This window comes from Heteronotia binoei, chromosome 21 (assembly GCF_032191835.1).
Source record: "Heteronotia binoei isolate CCM8104 ecotype False Entrance Well chromosome 21, APGP_CSIRO_Hbin_v1, whole genome shotgun sequence".
Classification (NCBI taxonomy): domain Eukaryota; kingdom Metazoa; phylum Chordata; class Lepidosauria; order Squamata; family Gekkonidae; genus Heteronotia; species Heteronotia binoei.
Genome location: NC_083243.1, coordinates 152,435,780 through 152,463,185, shown reverse-complemented (window position 1 = coordinate 152,463,185; position 27,406 = coordinate 152,435,780). Strand labels below are relative to the sequence as shown.

Sequence of the window (27,406 nt, the reverse complement as noted above, 5' to 3'; positions counted from 1 at the left end):
TTGGGGAGTCCGTTCTACAGAATGAAGCCATGATGAAAAAGGCCTGGCCTCTAATCAGTGCCTGATAGGTCACCCTGAGTGGTGGAACAGCAAGCAGATGGCAGGCTGAGGAACATGTGGGAGAAGATGGTCTTTTAGCTATGTGGATACCAGGTCATTAAAAGCTTTAAAGATCATAACCTGTGCCTTGAATTGAACTTGGAAGCAAACTGGCAGCCAGTGTAGATGTTTCAAAATTGAAAAGATAGGTTTCCACTGGCTTGTTCCCAATAATAATCAGGCTGCCACATTCTGGACCAGATGCAGTTCCAAAATTGACTTTGCATTACTATAATCTGACTGTGACATTACAGATGCATGGGTCAATAGCTAGATCAGCTGAGTCAAAGAAACAAGAGAATTGGCAAACTGGATGCAGCTAATAGAAGGTGCTCTTGACCGCTGTGCCAGCCTCATTTTTTTCAAACAAGGCTGGGTCCATGAACTCTTTAGAACAAGTGGAACTATTCCTTCTAAAATATCAGCATTCCCAATTAGTATTACCTGATCTGTGTTTACCTTCAGTATGTTTCTGTCTTGGCCACCTGACCAGAGCCTCAGAGCACCTGTTCAGAACTAAGATGGATGCATCTAGAAGCTTCATGATGAAATACAAAGCTGAGTGCATATGGATGAGATCCAAGCCAAAAGGCCTGGGCAATTTAATTCAGTGGATTTGGACTGCAGTTTCAATTATAAGTTTGTTTCTGTTCACTTGTTTGCAAGAGTAGCTTATTTCAAGCAAAGTATACTGGGTTGGCTCTCAACATCTGTCAATGGAAGTTGCTGATGGTCATGGATCTTTCTCACATTCCTCTTATCTCAGCAGTCCTTTCTGACCCTGGGGAAGCTTATTTCTGGTACTGCAGGACCCATATGGGCTAATTGCCTATAGGTCAGGAATAGGGATGGGCACAAACTGAACCATGGATCATGATTTGTGCTAAAAGGTGCCGACTCATGGTTCATTTTGAACTGGTTCATCTGATTCTACTGAACATGAGCATGAAAGTGAACTAGCCTTTCTTCTTGGCATGTCATTTAGTTTGTTTTTCCTGACAGCCTGGCATGGTTCCCCATCCCCCTGTGCTTCTGGTCAGTTTCCAGTGAAACTGACCAGAAGCAGCAGCTCTGCTTTCCCCAGCCCCCTATGGCTTCTAGTCCGGTTTCAGTGAAACTAATTAGACACCACAGCTTTGCTTTCCCAGCTTCCTGTGCTGGTCAGTTTCCAATGAGAGAGCAAAGATGCCATTTCTAGTTAGTTTCACCTGGGGGGGTGAAATGGACCAGAAGCTTCATGGCAGCTTCCCTTTCCCCAGCTTGACATACTCCTAGAAGAGTAGATTACTGGGAGCACCTGCCTTTGGAGTCTGTAGTTCAACCCCCCCCCCCAATCCAATATGCACCAAACTTGGAGAACAGGTAGAGGAGAACCCACTGAAGAGTTTGTCTCTAGCCCACTCGGGGGCTGTTCTCCACCTTCCCAAACTGAACAAACACAGATTAGTTGGGAAAGTGGGTGGAACAATGAAACAAAATGAACCACCAAATCATGCAACTCAATGAACCATGAAATGAAATAAACCACTATTTTCACGTTCTGTACCCATTCCTAGTCAGGAAGCTATTGAGGAAAGGGAACAAAATCATTCTTTCCCCCCCCCCTCCTATTGGTGCAGCTCTGCTAATTGGTGGAGTTTGTGAGGGAAGACCTACTGATGCAAAGATTACCAGTCGCAGGAGCCAAATTACTGTCTATATCAGGGGTGGCCAAACTTGCTTAATGCCAGATAGAATAAACATCAGATGTTTGAGAGCCACAAGACATGAATAAATATTGCACGCATGCGTTTATTAAAATCTTAGTATTTTCTTTGCACAGAAAGATAAAACATGTATGTACGCACTTTGCAACATGGCCATGCTAAAGGGAGATTTAAAATAAAACAAGCTGGGAGTAACAGTCACCATAAGACCAGGGAAAGGGCAGAGAATTTTTTTTCACCAGTGGGAGAAGGAAACACATCTGTACCATATAAATCACTGACCAGTGTTTGCATCATTATGCATCTCACTTTTCCTTGACACCAAGGTTAATAAATACAGCTCCTACAAGAGCTGTGAAAATAAGAGGGGACCCTGCACCTCCCTCTTTAATTCAGTCCCACCTTCCAGGGCTGTCTCAGCTCTTGTGCTCGTTTCCCCACTCCAGGTCTGTGGGCAACCTCTGTGATGGAGAAGAGCTTGCAAACTTGCCTATTTCCCCCTGCTTTACATATGGCAAAAATAGTTGCCTACCTATGGGTCAGAACTCAGAGGTTGACTGAGGTCCTGATGCTAAACATGCTTACTTGAGAGTAAGTCTGCATTAAAAAGAAGAGGAGGAGATTGGATTTACACCCCATCCTTCACTACTCAAAGGAGTCTTGGAGTGGCTTACAATCTCCTTTCTCTTCCTACCCCACAACGGACACCCTGTGAGGTAGGTGGGACTGAGAGAGCTCTTCAAGAACTGCTGTTAAGCAGAACAGCTCTGAGAGCGTTATAACTAACCCATGGTCACTCCAGCAGTTGCATGTGGAGGAGTGGGGAATCAAACCTGATTTTTACAGATAAGAGTCCACGCACTTAACCTCTACACCAAACCATCTTTCATTCCTGCTTGACCTCTGAAAACCGCACAATATGTATGAAAGAGCTGGATGTGGCTCCCAAACCGCAGTTTGGCCACCCCTGGTCTTTATTACATACTTTGCAAGTGAATTAAGTGTGCGTGTTAAATGCCATCAAGTTCTTCCAACTTACAGTGACCTATGAATAGAGATGTGAAGGCCCGGGAAAAAAAATTGAAAAATTTGGGAAAAACCCAGGTTTTTTCTGTTTTTTTCCTAAAGCCTTTTTGGTTTTTTCCCAAAAAATTGAAGAAAAGAAAACAAATTGATTATAGAATGTTTTATTTTAACATGATGAATTAAATATTTTAAGACAAGGTGTTCAAATATTTTCCAAATCATTTCTAAAAAATATGTATGGTATCAGATTATTCTAATTTCTGTGCACTGAGGACAAATGAGTCTTAGGTCATGCCCATTCATTGAAACTTAGTCCTACACTCCCTTCTATACACTTCCCTCCTCTTCAATTCTTTTTATGAGAATGAGTTTTTGTTTTTATTTAATAATATGGAGAGGAAATATGAATAATTGTTACTTCTGGATTTTTAAAAATTGTGGAGGTTTTTTTGTCTGTTCCACATAAACTAGTAGACAGTTTAGGAGATTGTTGCTCCATTTGTTACAATTACAATTATTATTTAAAAAGTAAATTCTGTTTGTAATAATTGTTTGGATACACTATATTTTTTATATGCTAGTTGTGATAATTTCATGCCAAGTAAAATTGTCCATAGTCATGTTTTATATTCCTAAAGTAACGGAATGACTTTCAATCTGGAAAAGAAAAAAAAGTGCTAATGTAGCGGTTTTTTTCCAATTTTTCCAAAATGAAAAATTCCGTTTCCCCCGCAGAAAAAAATTGGGTTTTTTTTCTGAGTTTCAAAATTTCCAGAAATTTTCATCTCTACCTATGAATCAATAATTTCCCAAATCCCCTATCATTAACAGCCTTGCTCAGGACTTGCAAAAAGGGCTGTGGCTTCCTTAATTGAGTCAATCCAACTCATGCTGGGTCTTCTTTTTTCTTGCTGCCTTCAGCTTTTCCTAGTGAAAGGCAGATGTTTACCCTTGAGTTTGGGAGTTTTACCTCTTGGGTATAGGGCTGAATATCTCACCTGCCTAACAGCCCCCTGGCAATGCAGAGCCTATTAGCTAGCTAGGTTCAATGTGCTATACTTCTTGGAAGATTCCATAAAACTCCCTATGCGAACATATTGTGCTCTTGTGCATGTCCAGAGATAGAAACTTTAGAACATGTGTTCCTAAACTGTACTTTTACTCTGACCTGCAGTCCATACTCACTGAGTGAGCAAACAGTGAAGCCCAACAAATATAAAATTGTCTTCCTGTTGTCAACTTGGAACCAATTGGTAATTGAAACTGTTGCAAAATGTTTTATATTTAGTATCTAGAAGGTGCTTAATGTATTTGCAAATTGCCATTTGATGGATGGATTGGTTCCTTGTCATGTTTGATATCATGCCAATAAAGGTTATTGTAACATTTCCTAGCATAATTGTCTTTTTGAGTCATCACAAAATGTGATTGAAGTATGATAGCCTCGGTTTGGTAATTTTATCTTTTAGGGAGTGTTCAGGCTTGATTTGATCTAGAGAACCTTATTTGACTTTTTTTGATGGTCCACAGTATGCATAAAACTCCCCAGCAATATCACATTTCAAATGAATTCACTTTCTTCCTGTCAGCTATCCAACTTTTACATCCATACATAGTAATAAGGCAGTGGTCTTCAGCAGCACTCACTTAAACTTTTAAGGAATGAATTAAGTAGAGAGAGGAAAATTGGTAATGCTGCTTCTGAACAGGTTATATTTGCTCTAAGCTACATATTGATTTCTTTGGAGTAAATGGGACTTGCTTAAAGAAAGCTTGCTTGGCACTTAATTGGCATAGGAGAAAGAACAAGTAAATAATGTAAGGTATTTAGAATATTTATGCTCAGAATTAATGTTAAATAAGATCCTCTTTCTCTTTGTTTGCTATTTTTCTTAGAAATTAAAAAAGTAGCAGCAATGGTATTTTCTAGCTTGTAACTATTTATTTTTTAGTGCACATCTCTTGCCGTATCTCGAAAATGGTTGGCTCTGGGTAGTTCAGGTGGAGGTCTGAACCTTATACAAAAAGACAACTGGAAACAGAGGCTGTTTCTCACTCATAAGGTAAGATTTTAAAAATCTTAGGCTAAAAAGGAAATATAGGCCTTTCGGGCATAAGGAATCCAGGAGCAGCATTTCATGGGGTGTTTTGGGGGGTGCAATAGGAGGGGCAGGTGAGAATGTCTTGCTCTGGAAACAGTAGTCCTTCCAGGGAGATGTGTGGGACCTGAGCTGCAGAAGGGGGAAAGTCTTCATTATCAGTGCAATCATATGCAAAGTTACTTCAGTCTGACTGTTGATTTCAGTTGAATTACTGCATGAGATTATACTGTATATTGTTGACAAATCTAAAGTACAGAAACATAAACTAGAATTTTGTATAAAGAAAGCTACTGCATTATGAAATGAAAATGAACATTTAGCAGCTGTGCATTGGGCACTGCTGAAGCTACTGAGCACTACCAGAATGAATTTGACTACTTTATCTTCGAATAGGAAGGTGCCATTTCCCGTGTTGCCTTTTGTTTACATGATGAAGACTATGTTGCTGTTGCTACAAGGTAAGAACCTTTATTCTTATCAACTTCCCTAGGCCATAGACTGCATAGAACTATTTCAGGAAGGAAGTATTTCAGTACAACAATCTTGCAATTTGTGAGGGATCTGTTCCAGGATTACAGTAAATAGCAAAATCTGCAAATACTTTGAGGCAGGTTTCTGTTGCCTCCAAGTAGCAAAAAAAAAAAACCTTGGAAAAATAAGTGATGCAGTGATTATGACATTGGCATGATAAAATGTAAACAGGCTGGAGATGGTGAATAAGTGAAACGGCAAATTCGAGAATGGCGAGGGTCTCCAGTAAAGTAAAGAAAGAAATTCATATGTGTTGAAATGCTGCTGTTAAATGCTTCATAATGCAGTTTGCAGTATACACAGGTAGATTCAGAACAAAATCCAAAGGCATCCACATTAAGGGTGAGAGAAATTGAATAAGTTGCTGACTTGGCATAAATCTGTTTCCCTGTTGATTTACCACTCTTTCAAACATTTACTTCTTTAAGTACACCAAATGTTTATAGGAATCTGTATGGGATGTTCCTCTTTAAAAACAATTAGACTAATAAGTAGTGTAAATTTTATTTCATTACAGTCAAGGCCTTGTTGTTGTCTGGGAACTGAATCATGAACGTCGTGGAAAGCCTGAAAGAATTTACGTTTCATCAGAGCACAAAGGCAGAAAAGTAACAGCTCTTTCTTGGGATACAAATACACTGCGTGTTTTTGTTGGTGATCATGTAGGGAAAGTGTCTGCTATCAAGATTAATACATCCAAACAAGGAAAGGTAAAACATGGGGCATGGACCCACACACTCTAGCTGTCCTTTGAAATTTTGTGGTTACCAGTACTCTGCTAGTTCCCCAACTTGTCTCTATGTTATACTAAACTGTTTGACAAGTATTTAGCCCACCATTGTTGTACAGCATGAGTTCAGGGATGATATGTTTCCTTACCCTTCTTGGAAGACAGCTATATTTTGTTTGTGTTGATCTGCCTTTCTGAGGCATTTGGAAAACCTCCAGATTAGCACCAGCTTTTCTTCTGAGTATTTGGATATGAGCAATACTCCCTCTAAGCTGTGGAGTCTTATGAGCAAAAATCCTACTTTGTGAGCTACTGGTATTAAAGTTGTGAGTTACTGCATAAATTAATTTGCTCTGGGGCCATTTTTCCTGAGCAAAGACAAACTGTATGAGTTGGAGACTAAAAACCTGTCAGCTAGCTCACACTAACTCAACTTAGAGAGAACAAGGTCCCTGACCTTGTGCTAAATTTCAAAGGATCTCCATGCTCAGTAGGAAGGCTGGGATAGTTTCTGCCCTCTAGATTGTAGAGTGATGTTTGCTATGGAAAAAAGTGATTTTTGAACCATTGCTTATAGGGAAATCTTCGCATGATCACAGAATTTAGGCCATTTTAGTTTTTGATAAGGTAGGATTTTATGTAAAAAATGTAGGTGGAACGCCAGGACAGCCTGATCTTGGAAGACCTTTGTATTGCCAATCTCGTTGTAGGTAGGAAGTATGAGCTCAATGTTCTAGAATGGCTATCATACAATTTGGCTATTTAAAACCTTTTCCTACCCCTATAAATCTTTAAGGTGGTTTACAAAAAGTGGGTTAAAAAGCAATGTGAATTAGCCTATCTTCTCACTGAAGGCAACTTCAAACTACCTACTTAGGTGTTGTGTTCTTAGGTGTTGTGTTCTCCTCTATCCTCAGTAGCAACCATCTGTCTCCAGAAATGGCCACTAGCAGCAGATGACAGCTATGGGATGCGGGGCTTCTGTGCCAGGCTGAAGATCCAAATGTAGCCCCTACTTTTCATCCTTTCATCTTTGCAATGACCTGAAGTGGCAGAAAGGATGGTAGAAGTGAGGTCACATGCTTACCAAGGCCAAGTTTTCATTGTTGCTCCTGGTTCATAATGCTGCATCAGGTCTGACGTAAATAATAATACCACCACCATTGGAAAATGAGCTGCAGATGCCAGGAAAATGTGAGGGAGGCTCTGTGCTGCGTCACAGATCTAAATAGTTCTTCCTTCCAGCTGTTGTATCTTCCTTTTTTTTCCGGCAAAGGCTCAAATGATTCCATGCCCCTCCACCCCAATACTCATGTAACTACAGGGTAGGCATGTGCTTTCACAGCTTCTTCCCAAGTGCAACTTGAGAGAATGTATTAATGTCTTTCAAAAAACTGTGTGAGACAACCTCAACAACATAGATTTTCAGTAGTGCAAGCAACTCTTTCTTTTCTTTTCTTGAGTAATATATCTATAAATTTAATGCAATTCTGAAATAATCCAATGTACATTTCTTCTTTGTGTTATTTATAGGCCACAACTTCATTTGTTATGTTTCCAGTTCAGATTATAGCCACTGTTGATTCTCGTGTGGTTCAGCTTGATTATTTGGATGGAAGACTGCTTATCTCTTCTCTGACTCGTTCTTACTTATGTGATACAGAGAGGTAAATAATGATCCAAGTGTAAAGTCATTTGCAATAGGTTTGATTTCCAGTGGATCATCAACAATTTTTTTTTGTATGATCCATTTACTTTGCACTTAGAAAAGAGGAACATGTAACTCTAAAAATACATTATTGTATCCTTTAATTAGTACAGACAAAAATACTCTCAAAACTTACTATGTGATACTTCTTGGTCTTCAATAAATGACAATTCAGTTATACATATGAGTTCTTCTGTCTCCAGCAGCACTTTGAATGTAAAACTGTGAGAGTACTAATTATGAAGACAGGTGGAGGTGGCATAATTAATTTCTAAATGCACACCACAAAGCACTGTATTAAACTTAGAAGTTATTGGGTTGTATCCTACTTCTTCGGAGTAAGACTGCTTGTGCCTGAGGAAGGAACCAGTAGCGCAGATCAGTAGGATACAGCCCTTAGGTCTGCATCCCACCTAAAATTTCCACATATGGAAGGTTTTCTGTCTGCAGAATTGCTTCTGAGGAGTGGCCCCTCCTCAAGAATAGCTTGGCGGGGTGGTGTTGCTTTAGGAGAGGCAAATCAGTTATCTGCCCTTGTGTATACAGAAATTCTGTGTAAGATTGAAATATAATATTCTATATGAAAATTATATCATAATATTACTTTGTTTAAAGCTGTGTTTTCTTATGTTCACTATTTGTATAAGTTATAGTCACTAATTACTTTTTCTGTCCTATAATAAGTAATGTTTTGGGTTAACTAGGGAGAAGTTTTGGAAAATTGGAAACAAGGAGCGAGATGGGGAATATGGAGCTTGTTTTTTCCCAGCAGGAAAAAGTTGTGGAAGCCAGCAGCCTTTAATATATTGTGCACGACCTGGTTCACGGATGTGGGAGGTGAACTTTGATGGAGAGGTGTTAAGTACACATCAATTCAAATCCCTCCTATCATCACCACCTCTCCCTGTTATTAGTCTAAGGTACTGATCTTGGCAACATATTCAGGGTTAACTTTCATCTTGATTACAGTTCTTCCTGAGGGGGAAAAAGTATGTTACTTTGTGTTGGGTTAGTTTGTGGTTGCATGTATTTTGAGGCATGAGATCACACACATCTTCTGCAATGATCAGCAGCTAGAAAAGAAGTCCTCAAATATGTATGCACTGGATTTTTGGGGAATTAACTTGGCTGTTTTAGAAACGAACAATCATGACAAAATTGCAAAGATTGCAAACATTCAAATAGATAATTTACAAATAATAAACAAAATTGCAAACATTCAAATAGATAATTTAAACAGATCAGTATCCTGACACAAAACTGAATTACTTTTTGTTTAATATTTTCTCTTAAAGGACAGATCCAGAGTACAATACTGCCTGTTGTTCCTCTCAGTCTTTGGCTTTTCCCAGGCTGCTTTATTTGAGGTAAATACATGGTGCAGTGCTTTGATTGTTTTATCACAGCATTAATGATGGAGAAAGAGCAGAATTCTAGATATCTTTGCAAATAAGTCATGTTAACTAATTAACATAATGTGAACAATTTCTGTGACTATTATAACAAGTACAGAAATGTGTTCCTTTTTAATAAACATTTTCTTTTTTTCTATCAGCAAAAATTAGAGGGTAGTTGTGAAATAAGATGGTAATCCTTCACTACTTTCATGCCACAAATATAAATGGGTAGTTTACACATTATACTCTTATAGTCCCATCCTGTATTGAGTATTTATAAGTAAACCAGGAGTAAGGCCCACTGTGAAAAAAAAATACAACGGGCTCTAGAAAGAGGCTCTGGGTTAGTGCCCACCGCCCTTGCTGTCTTCTCACCCACCTAAGTGAAGGCATTGACCGCCCCCCCCCCCCAACCTCACAGGGAGCTGATCTCTGCCATCTAGAGAGCAATTGTGAATCTGTGTGATCTTCAGTGGTTCCCCAGGAGGAAATGACATTGTACCTGTCTGAGGTCCTGTCCCTCCTCAAACTCCACCCTCTCCAGGCCCCACCCCTTAATTCTTCAGGAATTTCCTAACTTGGAGTTGGCAACCGTATCTCCTTCCCTTTATCTGCCCCTCTGACTTTAGGTTTCCATCACCTTCCCCCTCCCTCTAAATAGGAAAATGACAGTCTTTCTTCACAGTGGGGGAACCAAAACATACATCATTCTCCTCCCCCTGGGTGATCTGAATAACAACCCTGTGGGGCAGGTTAGGCTGGAAGTCTGTGACTGGTCCGAAATCACCCAGTCAGCTTCCACAGCAAGAACCTGGGTCTGGTAGGTCCCACTCTGAAGTCCTAACTCCTATGCCACACTGGCTGTCATAGGGTGGTTGCTGCTGAACAGTAGCAAGCAGCCAGGCATAGGGTAGCCAATCCTCAGGTGGAGCCATCCCTTTATCTGCCCCTCTGACTTCAGGTTTCCATTGTCTTCCTCTTCCCTGCAGCCTCTACATAGGAAAAAGAGTCTTTCTTCACATTGTGGGGGAGACCAAAGCAGCCTACATCATTTCTCCTCTTTGATCTGAACAACAACCTTGTGAGGCAGGTTAGGCTGGAAGTCTGTGACTGGCCCAAAATCACCCAGTCAGCTTCCACAGCAAGAAGCTGTGTCTGACAGACCTTGCTCTGAAGCCCTTACTCTTATGCCCTCCTCAAACTCCACCACAGAATCTCCAGAAATTTCTCACCAACCTGGAAAGGTACCACCAGGCCTTCAGCGGGAGCTCACAGCAGCACAGCTCCTGAACCTTTCTGAAAGTTCCATCTCCTCCTTTCCACTTTGTCCATTGAATAATAGGTGCAGCTGTGTAACAATCCCTGAATGAGCTCAACATTTTTTTCCTACAAAACGAACCCTGGGTACCACTAAAGGCCTCTGGGTGAGTGCTCCCCCACTCTTGCTGTCTTCTAAGCCACCCAAGTGAAAGCATTCACTGCCCCTCCCAATGTCAAGGGGAGCTGATCTCTGCCATCTGGATAGCAGTTGTAATTCTGAGTGATCTCCAGCCCTCACCTGGAGATTTGGCAACTAGAGTGAGACCCATGGATAGACGTGGCGAGGAGAGAAGCTAAACCTCCGTGTATACTGTCTATACTACTAATAAGAATTTCTTAATCAAGTACAGACAATAGAAATAAAAAAAGAAAAATCTTAAATACCTATTATTAAATCACAATATGCATTCATACAAAAATACCAACAGAACAGTACATTTTAAAGGAAAAGCAATTCTCATACAGTTCACAATTCAGCAGGTAAGTCCAGTTCCTTTTCTTTTCAGGTTGACTGTTCACTTCTCTCGCTTTATGTAGATACTAATGTAGAATTCAGAACGCAGAAAAATATGCTGCAGTCCAAAAGAAGGTTCTTCAATGTGCAACAATTTCCAATATTCTCTGTATAGGCTGTGCAAGCTAAACGGGCCTCCTGAGACATTTAGACCTCACTTTCACCCAAAAGGGCTTTATCCAAGCTTTAATACATGTCAGTACACTTCCAGCTGATCCAATGTTTCAGACTCTTACACTTCCCATCAAGGTTTCAATTCTTAACTACAACAGCCAATGGGAAGCCAGAGATGGGTGATCAACGTGTGATGGGCCAGTTGTGTGTTCCCACAGTAACTAACAGAATATAGGTTGGTTGTGTTTTACTGACAGAATCAGCTTTGCTGGCTGGCAACAGCCCCTTGGGTGGGAGAGAGGAGCAGACTCAACCAGTGGCATGCAAGTACTCTTGATTAATAGTTTGATGGGCCAAAGGCTTGTGCCGTACTGTCCCATTGAGCCCCAATGAATCAGGATGGTCAGTTTTGCCACCACACCAGGAGAATTATTTATAACAGATATCGCTAATTTAAGTTATACTTTCAAAGGATTGCAATGCTAGTGACTGACCATCCTGATTCGTTGGGGCTCAATGGGACAGTACGGCACAAGCCTTTGGCCCGTCAAACTGTTAATCAAGAGTACTTGCATGCTCTCCTGGGAGGTTGGTAAAAGCAAACCTCCTCTTGGGTGTTAAAAGTACCCCCCCCCCCCAAGAGAGAACAAGCTGGGACGGAGGAAATCTATCAATGGCTTTCCATGGTCACCTCTTAAGAATTGCTAGTAGTTCCAGCTTGAGACAATGGTGTGGCCAATCCTCCCCCTTCTCCTCCAGGCAGGGAACAGAGTTTGGAAGACTTTAGGCTAGAACAGCTCCAGGGATAATCTCCAGGAAGGAGCTGGAGGAAACATTTCCTTGACCTAGGCTGCTTGGGTCAAGTGTGAAGGGATCTCCTTCAGACTGAACCTCCCAACCTCATCTCCAGACTAAACATTCTCAGATGCCTCAGGCTTTCATCATAGGGCTTGGTCTCCAGGTCCCTGATCATCCTTGTCACTCTGCTCTGCACCCGCCCCATTTTGTTCATATCCTTTTTGAAGAGGGACCTCCAGAACTGTACTGGTGTGACCGACCAATGCAGTGTATGGCGGAACTATGACATCTTGCTGTTTGGATGTTATGCCTCTGCTGATACACATCAGGATCACATTAGCCTTTTTTGTCACTGCATCACACTGGTTGATCATATTTAACTTACGGTCCACCCGTATCCCAAGATCTTGTTCACACACACTGCCACCCAGAAGTGTATTCCCCATCCAGTATGTGTGTTGCTCATTTTTGTTACCCAGATGTAGAACTTGGTACTTATTGTTAAATTGCATCTTTTTCACATTTGCCCACTTTTCCATTGCGTTCTATTTCTGTCTTTCAGAAGATATTTTAACAGTTGATAGGACATGTATAGAGAAAGGGACAGAGGATTTGTGTTTTTATCAATTTCTTTTGTATTCCTGAGTCTGGTGCTGTGCCAAAAGTATGCTTGTAAACGTTTTCTTTTTAATAAATACTTTATAACTTTTGGTGCTGGGAGCAGTGCTCTGTACCACATAGACCTCCAGTGTCCTGAACATGCTGTCTTAATGGGCAGGGGGCAGCGGGAAGGCAGGCAGTTGGGAAGTGGCTATTCCTCCAAGGGTGGCCAAGACATTAATCTGTCCCCACAGTGATCAGACACTAGGCCATGGGAGACACTGAGGCAAGGCCTCTGAACCTGGAAGGGAAGCTGGGAGTCCTGTTCCTCCCAGTGGGAGATCCCAACAATAATCAGGTGGTGGTGGTGGTGGGCTACCCAAGAGTGGAAGAAAGCCCCTTTAGGGAGTTGGGAACCCCTAGAAGGACAGAGTGGAATAGGGCCTGCAGGTTAGAGCAGGCTGATTCGGCCGCACTAAGCATAGACCCTTTTTGCTTGCTTGGAATTCCTATCAGAATCTTGTCCCTAAAGGCATAAGAACCCTTTTTTCAGGCACTTTCAGTGAGAAGACCGTAGTCACTGGAACAGTCAAAGCCAAGAGGCCATTATGTGGGTGATAACAAATGCAAAACGATTCTAGATCTACACATCTTTTTTTTTCTCTTAGTGACCATTGTGTGATGACATGGACAGACAGAGGCATTTATATCTTCCTTCCCCAAAATGTCCAAGTTTTGCTCTGGAGTGAAATGAAAGGTGAATTTTATGTTGTTTAGCGTACCTGTATTTTTATTAAAAATGTTAAATTCATGCAAACCAATTTGATTTTTAATGGGCTGGATCCTACACTCTAATGGAGGAGGTCTTGCACCCATTGAAAAAAGGGAGGATGTAGCTCAGTGTATAGAGCATCTGCTTGGCATATGAAAGATCCCAGGTTTGATCTCCAACATTTCCAGTTAAAAAGACTATGTAGTAGATGATATGAAAGACTCTGGAGAACTTCTGCCAATTTGAGTAGACAATAATGATGGGCATGAACCAGGAGAATGTGGTTTGTGGCTCGTGGTGTGGCTGGTTTATGAACCACAAACTAAATTGAACTTTTAGCCACAAAATGAACTGGTTTGGTTTGTGTTCCAGTTGAACCTCACCCCCAGTGTGCTAGAGACACCAAACTCACTGACTTTCCTCTACCAGCCCTCCAAGTTTGGTGAGGATTGGATTTGTGGGGTCCCAGTTACACATCCCATCCACCCCCCACCCTGGAAAGAAGGTGCCCCAGGAAAGTGCTTTCTGGGGAAATGACAGGCGTGGGATCAGGAGTATATAGTAACCTAAAGACATCAAAGTGGCAGGGGACCTCCCCTGAATGCTCCTTTATATGCCCTCCATGTTAGGTTTCTTTGAAGTTTGGTAAACATTTAGACTGAGCAGAGACGGTCTTGAAATGTATCTGTTCATGAACATAATGAATACGCTGGTCCTGTCGCAATCTTCATGACCAAAATTCATTGCAAACTTTAATTTGTGATCCAGGTCATGATCATCCCTAGTAGATAATACTGACCTTGATGGACCAATAGTCTGATTCAGTATAAGGCAGCTTTGTGTGTTTAAAAAGGCTTTTGCACAGGGAGAAAGTTATGCCATTTGTGGAATGAATCATATGCTGCATTTTCAAAAATTACCCTAAAATAAGCATTCAGTCACCTCTCTGTGACTTTGAAATATACTAACCATTATCATGAAACATTTCATAGCAAATTTTAATTAGGTCAACCAAGTTTACAGATCAGCAAACACAGGGCACAGTGGTTTATAACTTGAGAGCAGAGCTGGTGGTAAAATTTCCTTGCCTTCCTTCCATCCCAAATTGTGATTTTGAAGATAATCTGAATACATGTGTGTAAATTAGGTTCCATGCATTTCATGTTGCTTTTTGCCTAATTCCACATTTGCTGATTTGTGAAAAAGAAAATAGGTTTGATATCTTTATCACAAATCCATAAAGTGGATTTTAGCTGTGCATCTTTCATGATCAAGATAAAGTGATTACTGGGGGTCTTCCTTGTCCTCAGATGTTTCTGAATAGTCTATCATAGGCAGAAACAAGAATAGATAAGGGCCACTACATACATTATACTATTTTAGTGGTCAGAAGAAAAATGTCAGTTGAGAAACTTATATAGGTATTTGTTTTTGGTGCATGACCATGTTTTTAGAAGTTGCTGCATACAGTTGTTTCCAAATATGCAGCAAGCGGTGTGATTTTCCTAAAAGGTGGTGTGTGCTTTTAGTTCTATATCATTGTGTGGGAAAGGAGTCTTCAGTACTGTAACTATAGAATGGACTGAAGGATGTATACTTCATGTATGCATAGAAGGGGGTTCTTGGTAAGTAGAGTAATCCTGTTTTTCTTTTTAAAATATAAAATAACACATGCAATTTTGGGTACTCTGTATTCATGTTGACACTTATGATCATTTTTTAGACATTCAGGATATTGCAGTATACAAAAATGAGCTCTTCTGTTTGCACTCCAGTGGAAAAGTTTCTCATCTCTCCCTTTTGACGGTGGAAAGATGTGTGGATCGTCTGCTTAGAAGAAGCCTCTGGGGTCTTGCAGCCAAAATCTGCTGCCTCTTTCAGAATTCTGTTGTTTTGTGTCGGGTAATAAGTTTTGTGAAATTTGTTCTTTTAATGACTATCTGAAAATAAGTTCCATGAGTCAATCATTATTTCAGTGTAAAAGTGTCATATAAAATATAGCATAGAAGTAATGGTTTCTATTTTCATATGGCTTAATTTCATTTAGATCTGCTTTTAATACATTGACAATTTATTATACTATCTGGTAAGATTCAGTGCTAGATTTTTTTAAATGAACTTTTTCATTTTTCTTTTAGGCAAGAAAAACTCTTCCAGTAGATAAGCTGGAACATCTGAAATCACAGTTGGACCTCTCAACACAAAGCAATATCACCGGTCAACTTGAAGAACTGATTTCAAAGCTTGAACCTTTAGATTCTGCATGCAGTAGCAGGAGGAGCAGTATTTCTTCACATGTAGGTATATTCTCCATAAGTAAGATGTAGCTTGACGGCAGGTAACACACACACACACAAAGATATTCTTGTATAGATCCTCAAAGAAACAAAATAAATGTTTAAATAGTTTATTCAGTTTTTATCATCTGTACCTCTGTATTTCTTAAAACTCCTTAACTAGTCGCTTGTTTCATTACAGTAATATTTTAATTGCTTTGTAAATGTGGTATTGATTAGTTTGTTGGTGACTATTAAATGTTTTATTTTCCAAGACTCTTGGCATAATACCAGATTTGATGGTATATGCAATGTATCATAATGCAATGTTTTGTCTGTAGCAAATGACATTTATGAAGGAAACAGTGCTCAACATGGCAAAAACAGAACATACAATGAGGGTATGGAGTTCCAACCTAGGATCAGCTTAGGGGTAGTACCTAAACACCTAGTTTCTTTAAATGAAACCAAGTCCTCAGGGCCAGATGAACTGCATCCAAGAGTACTAAAAGAGCTTGCAGATGTAATTTCTGAGCCTCTGGCCATTATTTTTGAGAATTCTTGGAGAACAGGTGAGGTGCCAGAACATTGGAGGCAAGCAAATGTCCCCATCTTCAAGAAGGAGAAAAAGGAGGATCCGGATAACTACTGACCCATCAACTTGACATCCATACCTGGAAAAGTTTTAGAACAAATCAAACTGTATGATTCTAAATGTGGTCTTGCCTATGAATGTGTTTCTGCAAATCCTGCAAATTCTGCCATTTCAAAATAAGGTTAGACAGTATTGTACTGTCTTAACTGTATTTTGAACTGGCAGAATCAGTTTGTAGAAACACATTCATAGACAAGATCACATTTACATGCACATCTTTTGTTTTACACAAAATTTTGCATTATGATAATACTACAACTGAAATTTTTATACTACGGCTGTGTATATAATGCTTATACTACAACTCATACAGGCTCATACTCTCAATGGTGATTTTTATCTGACCATCTTTTAAACTGTCTTAGATTGTGTAATCATTTTATAATTATTGACTGGTTTTTAATGTTTTTGATTGTGTTGTTAACTGCCCTGAGTTCACTTATGGGAAGGTTGGGATAGAAATTTAAAATAATTAATAAATGAATGATAATGAATTTTAAGAGTGCTTACTTCTGGCTGAATCATGCCTTAGCTTTTTTGATATACTCTAAATTAGGTTGTGATTTGTAATGATAGAATTTTGATCTCTGCGTTATGATTTTTAATAGGAAAGTTTCAATATACTGGATTCTGGAATTTATCGTGTTATTAGTCGAAGAGGCAGTCAATCTGATGAGGATGCTTCCTCATTACATAGCCAAAATCTATCAGAAGACGAAAAAACAAAGGAATTTCCTTCACATCTGGATGAAGAACAGCTGGAACTTGGTAATATAAATGTTTATGAAATACGTCCTGCTCGTACAGTAAATAGTTTGGGATCGGTATGGGCTATAATGCCAGATCAATTATTCCAGTTATTTGTCATCAGTGGAGGCATCTGCCAGCTTCTGTGAATTGTTATCTATGTGTTGCAGCAGTCTCTAAAAATGTTCTTCTCATTTAAATCATTCTGGCATTTTTCTTTTATGGTAATTGGGTAGTTTGGTTGTATACAACTAATGTTGTTTTAGTTATGTTGTTTTATGAATGAAATACCTAACAAATTAGAAATTGGATTGCTGGTTTGCATTATAGTTAATTTAGAGCAGTGTTCAGTAGTAGCCATCTAGATTCCCTCAGGTTGATAATTGATTAAAAGAAAGCAATACATAAATGCCCATTTTGGCAATTAATGGAAGTATCCTATGAAAACTACTGAGCAGTGTGTATTAGGACAGCCACTAATGCCTGTTGATGGGAGATAAGGCGGTATGCTCTTCTTTTAGTTTACATAAATGTGTAAAGTGTGCTGTGCTATTTGAGTTACTTGTTAATGCAGTAGCTTCCTGTGCTGTGTGCTCACAGTGTGTTCACAGCCACTTTTTTGTATCCAAAGTGTGGATATCTCCATTCTCTCCATCCCAAATCTTGTTGAAGTTCATAAGCATCTGATTTCCAAAGATGAGCAGGACTTCAGTGGAATAAAGTTAGAGTCCAGTAGCACCTTTAAGAGCAATAACATTTTATTCAAGGTATAAGCTTTCATGTGTACACATACACTTCTTCAGATACAATTAAATGGAAGAAAACCATTCAAACTTATAGACAAAGTTGAAAAGCAAATTAGCATATAACATAATGTAGACATTTTGAGACAAAGCAGGGAATAACCATTTCAGATTTGATGACAAACTGTTCCTCCAGATGAAGTGTACAGCCATGGGCATCTGCATGGCCCCACAATATGCCATCATCTTTATAGCTGACTTGGAGCAGTGCTTCCTAAACTCTCACCAACTTATACCACTCCTGTACTTATGTTTTATTGGTTATATTTTTATTGTTTGGATGCAATGGAAAAGAAGCCCTGGGTATATTCCACCAGGCATTCAGTAACTTTCATTCAGGCCTTGAATTCAGCAGGAGCTCACAGGAGCACAGCTCCTGAACCATTCAGCTGCCACCCTCTTCCCCCCTACCTTGTCCATTGAATAATAGGGGCAACTGTATAACAATCCCTGGACTAGGAGAGCGGGCAGCCAGCCAGCCAGCAGGAGCTTTGCCACATCCCCAGCAGCCTTCATTAATCCCTGGAGAAGCCCATGCCACCCTTTCTCCCCTTTTTATGTGATTTTGGGCAGCAGGTGGCTTGCTGGCCTTTTGACTGTGAGAGGAGGGATGCCAAGGAGAGCCCCAGGTGAACGAGGCCTGCTTGGGCTGGCTGGATCTCTAGCCAGCCCAAGCAGGCCTTGTTCTCCTGGGGCTTGCTTTTCTTGTGTCAGGTTGCTTTTGGCTGGTGGGGGGGCAGCATATGCTAATGAGCTCCACCACCTATTTTTCTATAAAATGACCCTTGCTTTGACTCCACCATCAACCTGACAATGAACCAATCTATGCAAGAAATACATTTTCTGGACACTACTGTAAAAATACACAGTGGACTCATAGACACCACCTTATACTGGAAACCCAGTGATCAACAAACATACCCACATATCTCCAAGCACCATCCTAAACATACCAAACAATCTAGTTTATAGAGCCAGGCTCTGCACTACAGCCACATCTGCTCCAATCCTACAGACAGAGATTCCCACCTGAGGGATCTACAACAAACATTTTTGGAACTAAAGTATCCACCTCATGAAGTCAGGAAACAGATTAACAAAGCCAGAATGGTACTCAGAGAAAACCTGTTATAAGACAGACTCAAAAAAGACAATAATACAACACCACTAGTAGTTACATACAGCTCTCAACTCAAAGCAGTTCAACGCATCAATGACTTACAACCTCTACTGGACAACAACAGCTGTCTTTCACAAGTACTGGAAGACAAACCTTTTCTTGTGCACATACATTCCCTCAATCTCAAAACAGCTCATCACCACAATAATGCAACATCTGTATTGAATATGGACACTGGTGCCAAAGCTTGCAATAAATCAATGTGCCAACTTTGCTGCTACATACACCCAGACAACACAATCACTGGACCCAACAACATCAACTACACCATCTCAGGCTCATTCATTTGCTCATATTCTAAGATTATATCTGCCATTAAATGCCAACTGTGCCCTTAAGTTCTCTACATAGGACAAACCAGACAAACCCATGCCAAAAGATAAATGGACACAAATCTGACATCAAAAATCGCAAGACTGAGAAACCTGTAGGAGAACACTTTAACCTCCCAGAACATACAATGGGTGACCTCAAAGGAGCTGTTTCATTGCAAAGGAACTTCAGGAACAGAATGGAAAGTGAATTTGCTGAATTACAAGTTATTACAAACTTGGAACAAACACCCATCCAGGACTTAACAGGGATATTTGTTCTTATTACATTACATATAGTAAACTCATTCTGGCCAAGAAGGACTATACATTCTGTGTAAAGACTATACATTCTTTGTATTTTTATGTTTTTTTATTCTTCTGGCTTTCCACAAACTAATGAAATTAATTAATTATTCTGCACAGGTAATAGGGTTGCACTGTACAAAAGGGTTCACAGACTTACTTTGATAAATTATTAGGGACTGTAGATGCTGTGTAGGGATGGGCGTGAACTGGGGAAATGAAGGTTAATACCAGTTTGTGGTTCATTTGCGTGTTTAAGCAGTTTGGAAAAAATGTTTTTTATTGAACTGGTTTGGTTTATGAGGTTTCCTCCTTTCTGCTACGGAAGGCTCCCCGGGGCCAGCAGAATGGAAGGGGAGAAGAGATCTTGCAAAAGCCATTTAAAGGGAATGTTCCCTTTAAATGGCTTTTGCAAGTGGTTGTAGTATCAAGTCATGGCACTTTTCCAAAGTATAGTATGCCCTTGTTTGGAGAAGGCTTATTAAACCTGGTATTGAACTGTAAGGTATATTTCTGTACAAAGGGTAGTACACGTAAGCTTAAGTTGGAACTTGAAATAATATCTGGATGAGTACTTTCCTCTTTTTTGGCACCTTTTTCATTAACAAGCATAGTCAATGTAATATGGAATATAAAGAGTCTCTTTTAAAAATGAGTTTTAAAAAATCTAACTGGTCTTCAAGCATGCAGAGTTGTTAAGCTTGTTCGGAGGAAGTCAGATTCTGTGAGTACTTAAAAAGATGCTTACACTGTGAAGGTTTCACTTCCTTTCATTTCATGTAATCCATAGTTGAAATGGGAGATAATTACTGTGAAAATCATTAATGAGAGTATTGATAAAGACAATGGTTTACATCCAACTCATTGAGGATTTTGGAGAACAGGCTTTCCCGCATCCTATTCCTGCTGCAGCCTTCAGAACCCCAATGAAATTTTGTTCTGTGGGGGGCAGTGGGCCCTCTGCACAATATAATGACAAAGTAAGGCATGTACTAGGAGGGGGGAAGCCAATAAAACTTACTACATTCTCTTCTGCAAATGGAAATGCCATTCAGTTGCAAGAACTGGTGGTTGGATACATATCTGAATCTTTAAATTACTCAGGTGTTTCACAAGAATTTCAACAGGCACTAATTGACCCCCCCCCCCCATTCTGCATGCTCTTATTCCTATGTAAGTCACAATGTCTGTGGGAATTCAGCTTGAAAGGTTTATATTTTAGGTCTGTTAATAATCTACTTTGTGCTGGATGGTTTAAAAGTAGACAAAACTTTTATCCTGGTAATTGGATATCTTATTTTCTATTAAAAACATTGTTTCCAAACTGCTCAGACACATGAACATAAGAGGAGCAGACAGCATGGCCATTTCCCTCATAACAAGAAGGTCACAGTTATGGCTGGACCATCCATCTTAAGTATTTCTGTCAACCATTAAGATGCGAGGAAAAATAGTGTGGAGTAGGGCATCTGATCATGCTTAAGCATGTCTTGTTGGCTTATTCTATTTTATAACTTGTCCAAATTTTAATTTTGTTTGTTAGACAGTGTATCTCATGCTTCTGTGGTGGTCGACACTGATCGAAATGAGACTTTTCTTCCATTCAGTATTCCATTGTCATTCCGTTCCCCATCTCCTCTCGTCTCTCTTCAAGCTGTTAAGGACAGGTAAAATCATGTGTAGATTCCTCACCCATTACATCCTTTGTGTTTTGTCAAATCCATTAATCATAATTTGTTAATCCATAAATAGTTTTTGTACGCAAGATTTTAACCATTTTAAGCAGGTTGTGTGGTGTCTGGCTGGGGCTAACGATCTTTTAGTCATTAGAAGAGCACAGATAGACAAGGATGCTGATCTCTAGGACAGATAAGATATGAAGAGAATGAGAAACAGCAGCTCATATTAACTCTGTGTGTGTCCTTTTGGGAAGAAAATGGATTTCTATATCTCAGTCTCCTTAGGACCCAAAGTAGTTACTTGTATAATAACTGCTGATGTCTTATGCTAAGGGCTGTACATGAAGAGTTAGTGCTGTCTAGGGAGGGTGGCAGCAACAATTACTAAAGTACCCAGAGTGTTCTGCTTTTCATTTTATTTCTGCTGTGAATTACTGGAATAAAAATTACTTTCATGAAATTCAATGTGATAATTTGTAACTGGCAAGACAGCATTGTAGAAAAGCAAATGTACTGCTAGTTGAAATTTTAGGGTAATGAGCATCTGCACTTGAATTTAATGCCTATTTTATGTTGCCCAAATATATTCTGGATATTATACTGTTTTTCACTCTTTTCGTGTATTTCTTCCTTTTATAGCTAATGGGAACCAAAGAACTGTTGTGTACAGAACCCTTCCCACTTTCACACTATAGCCTCTTTAAGTCCCTGGAAAGCTGCTTCTGAAGGTTGGGTGGGGGGAATCCTTTGGACTGAGAGTCTACCCAATAGATAGTTTGTAGATGTGAAGCACAGTCTGCAACTGCTTCATCTGTGAGCTTGATCGCTTATATGGAGCTGTTTGGTGGCCAATGTTTTCATGGTGGATCTCTGCAAATATCACTTGATTATTCAGGAAAAATGGATAGAGTTGCCAAATATAGTTACTAAGCTTCATATTTTATTTCGTATTTCTCTTTTTTGTATTTCTATTAAATTCTATATTTCTGTTAGAAGGAGAGAATAATCCAAACTGCATAGGAAAAAAATGAAATTTTGCTTTGAAAAGGTACTGGTCTTGAGAGCTAAATGGAAATATTGAATTTAAAAACTTTTCAAAAATTGGTACCTTTGCTATAGAGTTTGTAATTTTGTGTTGTTTAGAGCAAACAAGATGGAGCACTTTGTATTATATATGAACAGTTATAAAGAAACTGTATGAAAAAAGCAACTTCATCTAATCTGAGGACTGAATTGTAAGGGTGGTTCCTATCCCATCCCTCCATGCCACTGTGCAATTTGAAGCCTTTCTCTGGCCTATGGAGTCTTCCTCCAAACTAAATGTCTCTTCAGATGGAGAAAAAGCCACTTGTTGGGAGAAGGATACTTGGAAGATTGGGTGTATCCTCCTCATAACATTCAGTGTTTTTTTCAGTGATTGCTATCCATTAGTGATTGGTTATTTCTAGTTGCATATGTGCAGTCTATAGCTTTATTCTCAAGCAGTTCAATTGACATGTCTATAATGGTCTAATTCTTTCCCTATTCTTATTCAAATGGGGTTAAGTAAGAAGGAATTCCTACGATATCTCCAGTGGTCTGAGGACTGGGGTGGTCCTCCACTTATGGGATATAGCTCTTCCTCTTCCCATCATTGGAGGACCACCTCAATCCTGGACTATTGAGAAGGAAGCTTTGTGGTAAGTGAACCAAATCTTCTGTTCTTAAGAGAGGAATAAGTGATTGGAATGGGGTAGGGTGGGGGAGTACTACAAGTTTCTTCCTACAGTACTTCTGACCTCCAAGGAGGGGATGACTTCTCTCTGGAAAGCAAAGCAGAAGAGAATTCTAATACTTGAACAAATGTGATCCTTCTTAGGAGAGACTTATGCCTTAGTGAGCTTTGTAAGCCCTCAAATTATTAGCCCACTGGTTCATGCGTACCATGTACGTGATTTGTAGCCTATCTTCAGGTTGAAAAAGTAAACCTATTTTTAGGTACTTTATGACACACATTTCTTGCCTGCCTGTCTGTTTTAATTCTGATTTGTTGCAAGCAAGTGGTTATTAAAAAAAAAGCAAAGGGTTATAGTAAGAACTAACACACACATTAGTAATAGTTTCCATTTTTTAAAATTGAAACTTCCATCATAATAGTAACACATTGTGTGAACTATTTGAAGCAGTACACCAAAGCCTGAGTGACAAGTAGTGTCTGAGGCCATTTCCCTTTTGCTCACAAACATAGCATGAGGTTTTAAAAATGTGAAAGAGAACCAACTAGAATTAAAAGATATACTTTCTTCTAAAAGGTTCATGAATTAGTTGTCTCATGACTAACCCCTGAGCTAGTATTTGCATTTTCCATTTTATGCTTGACTGCTTCCCTTCTGATAGCCGATTTTTAGGGTTCAGGATATTTAATCCTAGTTTCTCAACATTTGGATAATGTGAATACTACCCAGAGAGTTTATATTACCTCCAAAATCACTCTGACTTTGCTTAACAAAATTGAGAGTACTTTTAGTATTCTAAAATTTCTGTGTGTGCTGACAAAAGTGATTATAGTCTGTATTTCATTGTTGTGTTTGTCCATTACCTTCCAGTCTGCTTTAGGTTTCTGAAGGCCTGTGAAACGTCATGCTATAATACATTAGTTAAACTCTGAGATGCCATACAACATCTTTTTGTCTGCTTTTATTGACTGTTGTGTCCTTGGTAATGTTTATATTATTTTAAAATTCAATTCCTAGTGTTTCAAGTTTTGTACGTAAGACCACAGAGAAGATAGAAAAGATTGGTACCCTTCATGTGAATCCTGATAGAGTCAGACAGGACAATAATGATGAAGAGCAACTGTCAGAGGTGACTGCCAATGTAATAACACATTCTCAAGAAGAAAAGTGAGTAGAAGCTTGTTTACTTTCCTGTGAAAGTATTTTGCTCTTAAGAGAATGATGAGGCAGGAAATCTGCCACTTCCCTAGTTGATAATGAAGGCCTACTGCAGATTTTATTCCCATTATGCAAATTTAAGTAGTACCCATTTCCAGTAATACTAAAATGCCACAAAAATGTTCAATGATTGGGAATAGTGTTAATGATTGGAAATGGTGTTCCATGCATTGAAATGTCTGATAAATGTATCAAGCCTAGGAAAATAAAAGATGGTACCAGAAGTATAGTACACCCATGTCTGGAGTTGTTCTCAGAATGCATGGGATTCTTATTTTTTGGGTGAAAAGATACTAAACCTGAGCCTGCTTTCGTGGGGAGGGTGGGATATAAATTGAATAAAATAAATAAACAAACAATTCTGTATCTGTTATCTCAGACCTTAGTGTGGAAGATCAAGGAGACATGAAGGAAAAAGATGAAAGGTTTCAGTGCTTGTAATGTTTAGTCTTTCAGTTGTTGTTGAACTTCAGTTAATAAAGACATAGGAGAAACAGAGAATTTTGCATTCCTCAGATCATTGATTTAAAATGTAGTTCTTTGTCTAAGGGTGGAGCTACAGAGCCAACCTCAAGAAGAGAATTATCTAAAAGATCTCAAGATAGCGACTAAAGATACTCTGTAAGTGACACTACATTTGTAGAATATTATATACAGATGAAAGATGCTTATTTTTAAAAATATGCACCAGGTAGTGCTGAACAAGTATTTTTACAAAATACTACTGTTTGGTACAGTGATTTAATATTTAACTGGAAGTTAAAAGGAGCATAGGTCTTAACTATGGGAATATAGAAGGTGTGTGCCTAGCCCTGTGCTGCCTGCATAGGCATTGAGTGCAGGGGTGGAGGTGGGGGGGCAGGTAAAGTGGGATTCAATTGAGCCTCCGGGAGTCTGCCACAAACAAGTGTTCCATCTGTGGTAGACTGGAGCAAAATTAATCTCATATGGCTGAGATTATACACATAAAACATCCTGCCTAAGCAAAGATTGGAGATTTGCAAATTACATTAGATGATTTTAAATCAGAATTAAAACATAAACACAAAATAGTGTTCCTGAGCAACCACTGTCTTAACTAGTTGGGATGAATGCACTCAGCATTATGGCTTGAATCCTTCAACTAGTCTCTGCTAATTGAAGGCAATTCTATCATTGGATCAGGATTTCATTGACTTCTATTACAGACTCCACAAAATCCTGCTCATGGGGGACCAAAGGAACCTGCAGGAACAGAATGAGGGATGAAGTGGGGGGTCTGCGATGGTGGTGGGGAATTGGTGAAAATCACACCCCTCTTCTGTTAATGGAACATTACTGCAGGATCCAGGCCAGGGCTTTGTCAGTAACTCCATTCTGATTTCTAATAATTGAATATCTGTTCATTTTACAGAACCAGACTCCAGGATCCACTAGTTTTATTAGAACCACAGTGTTTAAGGGTGGTTTTGCTTAACTGGATTCCATTTCTGGAAGATGCATTTGGAGTCAAAGTGCCTTCCATTTCAGACGATAGCTCATTCAAGACTGATGGAGATTTGCCTTTGCACCCTGAAGTATGGCAAGTTTTTGAAGAAAATATGGGAACAGATAGTGATCACACAGAAGAGGAACAGAGACCAGTCTCAAGAACCAACAATGAAAATGATGCTGTAAATAACAAACAGGGAGGCACTTTGGATGGAAATACCAGGGAAGGGTTAAGCAATGACAATACTGTTGATAGAATGCTTTACAAAAAACCCAATAGACGAGAGGGGAGCTTCAGCCAGTCCTTCCAGACTGTGTCTCCATGTTTCATAGAACAAGACATGAAAAAGGATCTGGTAGAGCTGACAACTTTATGTTTTGAATTAAAGGTATACGAGCATTTACAATTAAATAACGAACAATGTATTCAGCCAGATGCTTCCTGTGCTTTGACTTGTCAATTTATAAAGGACTACTTTTTCCTTCTGGATTTGGAAAGACTGAAGCACTGTATTATCATCTCTCACAGCAGTCATCCCCAAATTTGGGAAACTTATATAGAAGGACTGAAAGGTAATCAGTGTGATGAAGTTTGTGTCTTTAAATGTATGGAACTGTACTGAACAGTGGTTATTCATTTATAGCAGGTGGGACCTGGAGATCTTCCATTATGACAGCTGATCTCCAGAAGATCAGTTTCTTTCTTTCTTTCTTTCTTTCTTTCTTTCTTTCTTTCTTTCTTTCTTTCTTTCTTTCTTTCTTTCTTTCTTTCTTTCTTTCTTTCTTTCTTTCTTTCTTTCTTTCTTTCTTTCTTTCTTTCTTTCTTTCTTTCTTTCTTTCTTTCGGCAGTTGTTTCTTTATTTCCACAGTTCTTTCTGTCCGTCTCCCCCCCTTTTCTTTCTGTTTCTTTTCCCTCTTTCTGGTGATGGTAAGACAGCCCTTCCTTCCTTCCTTCCTTCCTTCCTTCCTTCCTTCCTTCCTTCCTTCCTTCCTTCCTTCCTTCCTTCCTTCCTTCCTTCCTTCCTTCTGTCCTTCCCTTTGGAGCCTGAGTGGTGGGTGTTGTCCTCTGAAGGGCTGCTGCTGGGGATGTGGGTGCCTTGGCATTAAAGGTCCAGTGGGAGCACCTGCAGCTTCTGCAGGGAGGGAGAGAGGGATGGCAGATGGGGGTGGGTGGAAGCCAGCTGCTACCAGTTCCATTTGCACTTAATTATCCCAGCTGGTGTAGCCTAATATGCTAACGAGTGTGTGGCCTAATATGCTATTGAATTAATATGCAAATATTAGGGGTGTGGTCTAATATGCTAATAAGTTCCTGCTGGGCTTTTTCTACTAAAAAACCTCTGGTAGTGGTTAAGTGCGCAGACTCTAATCTTGGAGAATCAGGTTTGATTCCCCACTCCTCCATATGTATCTGCTGGAGTGACCTTGGGTCAGCCACGGTTCTCACAGATCTGTTCTCTGAGAGCTCTCTCAGCCCCACCTACCTCATAGGATGTCTTTTATGGGGAGAAGAAGGGAAGGAAATTATAAACTGCTCTGAGACTCTGAGTGAAGGGCACAGTATAAATCCAATCTCTTCTTGTTCATTTTCTGTTATGGCTCCCACCTTGTAGAATGGCATCCTTGAGG

General features: G+C 39.6%; 1 protein-coding gene across 1 annotated transcript in view; it reads left to right on the top strand.

Moving 5' to 3' along the window:
• The window catches only part of HPS5 (HPS5 biogenesis of lysosomal organelles complex 2 subunit 2), a 46,607-nt gene that overhangs the window by 6,802 nt on the left and 12,399 nt on the right, over positions 1-27,406 (top strand). Inside the window, exons 3-16 of the mRNA XM_060263217.1 lie at positions 4,784-4,894; positions 5,327-5,391; positions 5,982-6,174; positions 7,728-7,861; positions 8,607-8,822; positions 9,198-9,269; positions 13,314-13,402; positions 15,141-15,319; positions 15,556-15,714; positions 16,957-17,116; positions 21,239-21,362; positions 24,107-24,256; positions 24,857-24,928; positions 25,701-26,350. Of these exons, the coding sequence (XP_060119200.1) occupies positions 4,784-4,894; positions 5,327-5,391; positions 5,982-6,174; positions 7,728-7,861; positions 8,607-8,822; positions 9,198-9,269; positions 13,314-13,402; positions 15,141-15,319; positions 15,556-15,714; positions 16,957-17,116; positions 21,239-21,362; positions 24,107-24,256; positions 24,857-24,928; positions 25,701-26,350 (2,374 nt within the window). The remainder of the gene's footprint in view (positions 1-4,783; positions 4,895-5,326; positions 5,392-5,981; positions 6,175-7,727; positions 7,862-8,606; positions 8,823-9,197; positions 9,270-13,313; positions 13,403-15,140; positions 15,320-15,555; positions 15,715-16,956; positions 17,117-21,238; positions 21,363-24,106; positions 24,257-24,856; positions 24,929-25,700; positions 26,351-27,406) is intronic.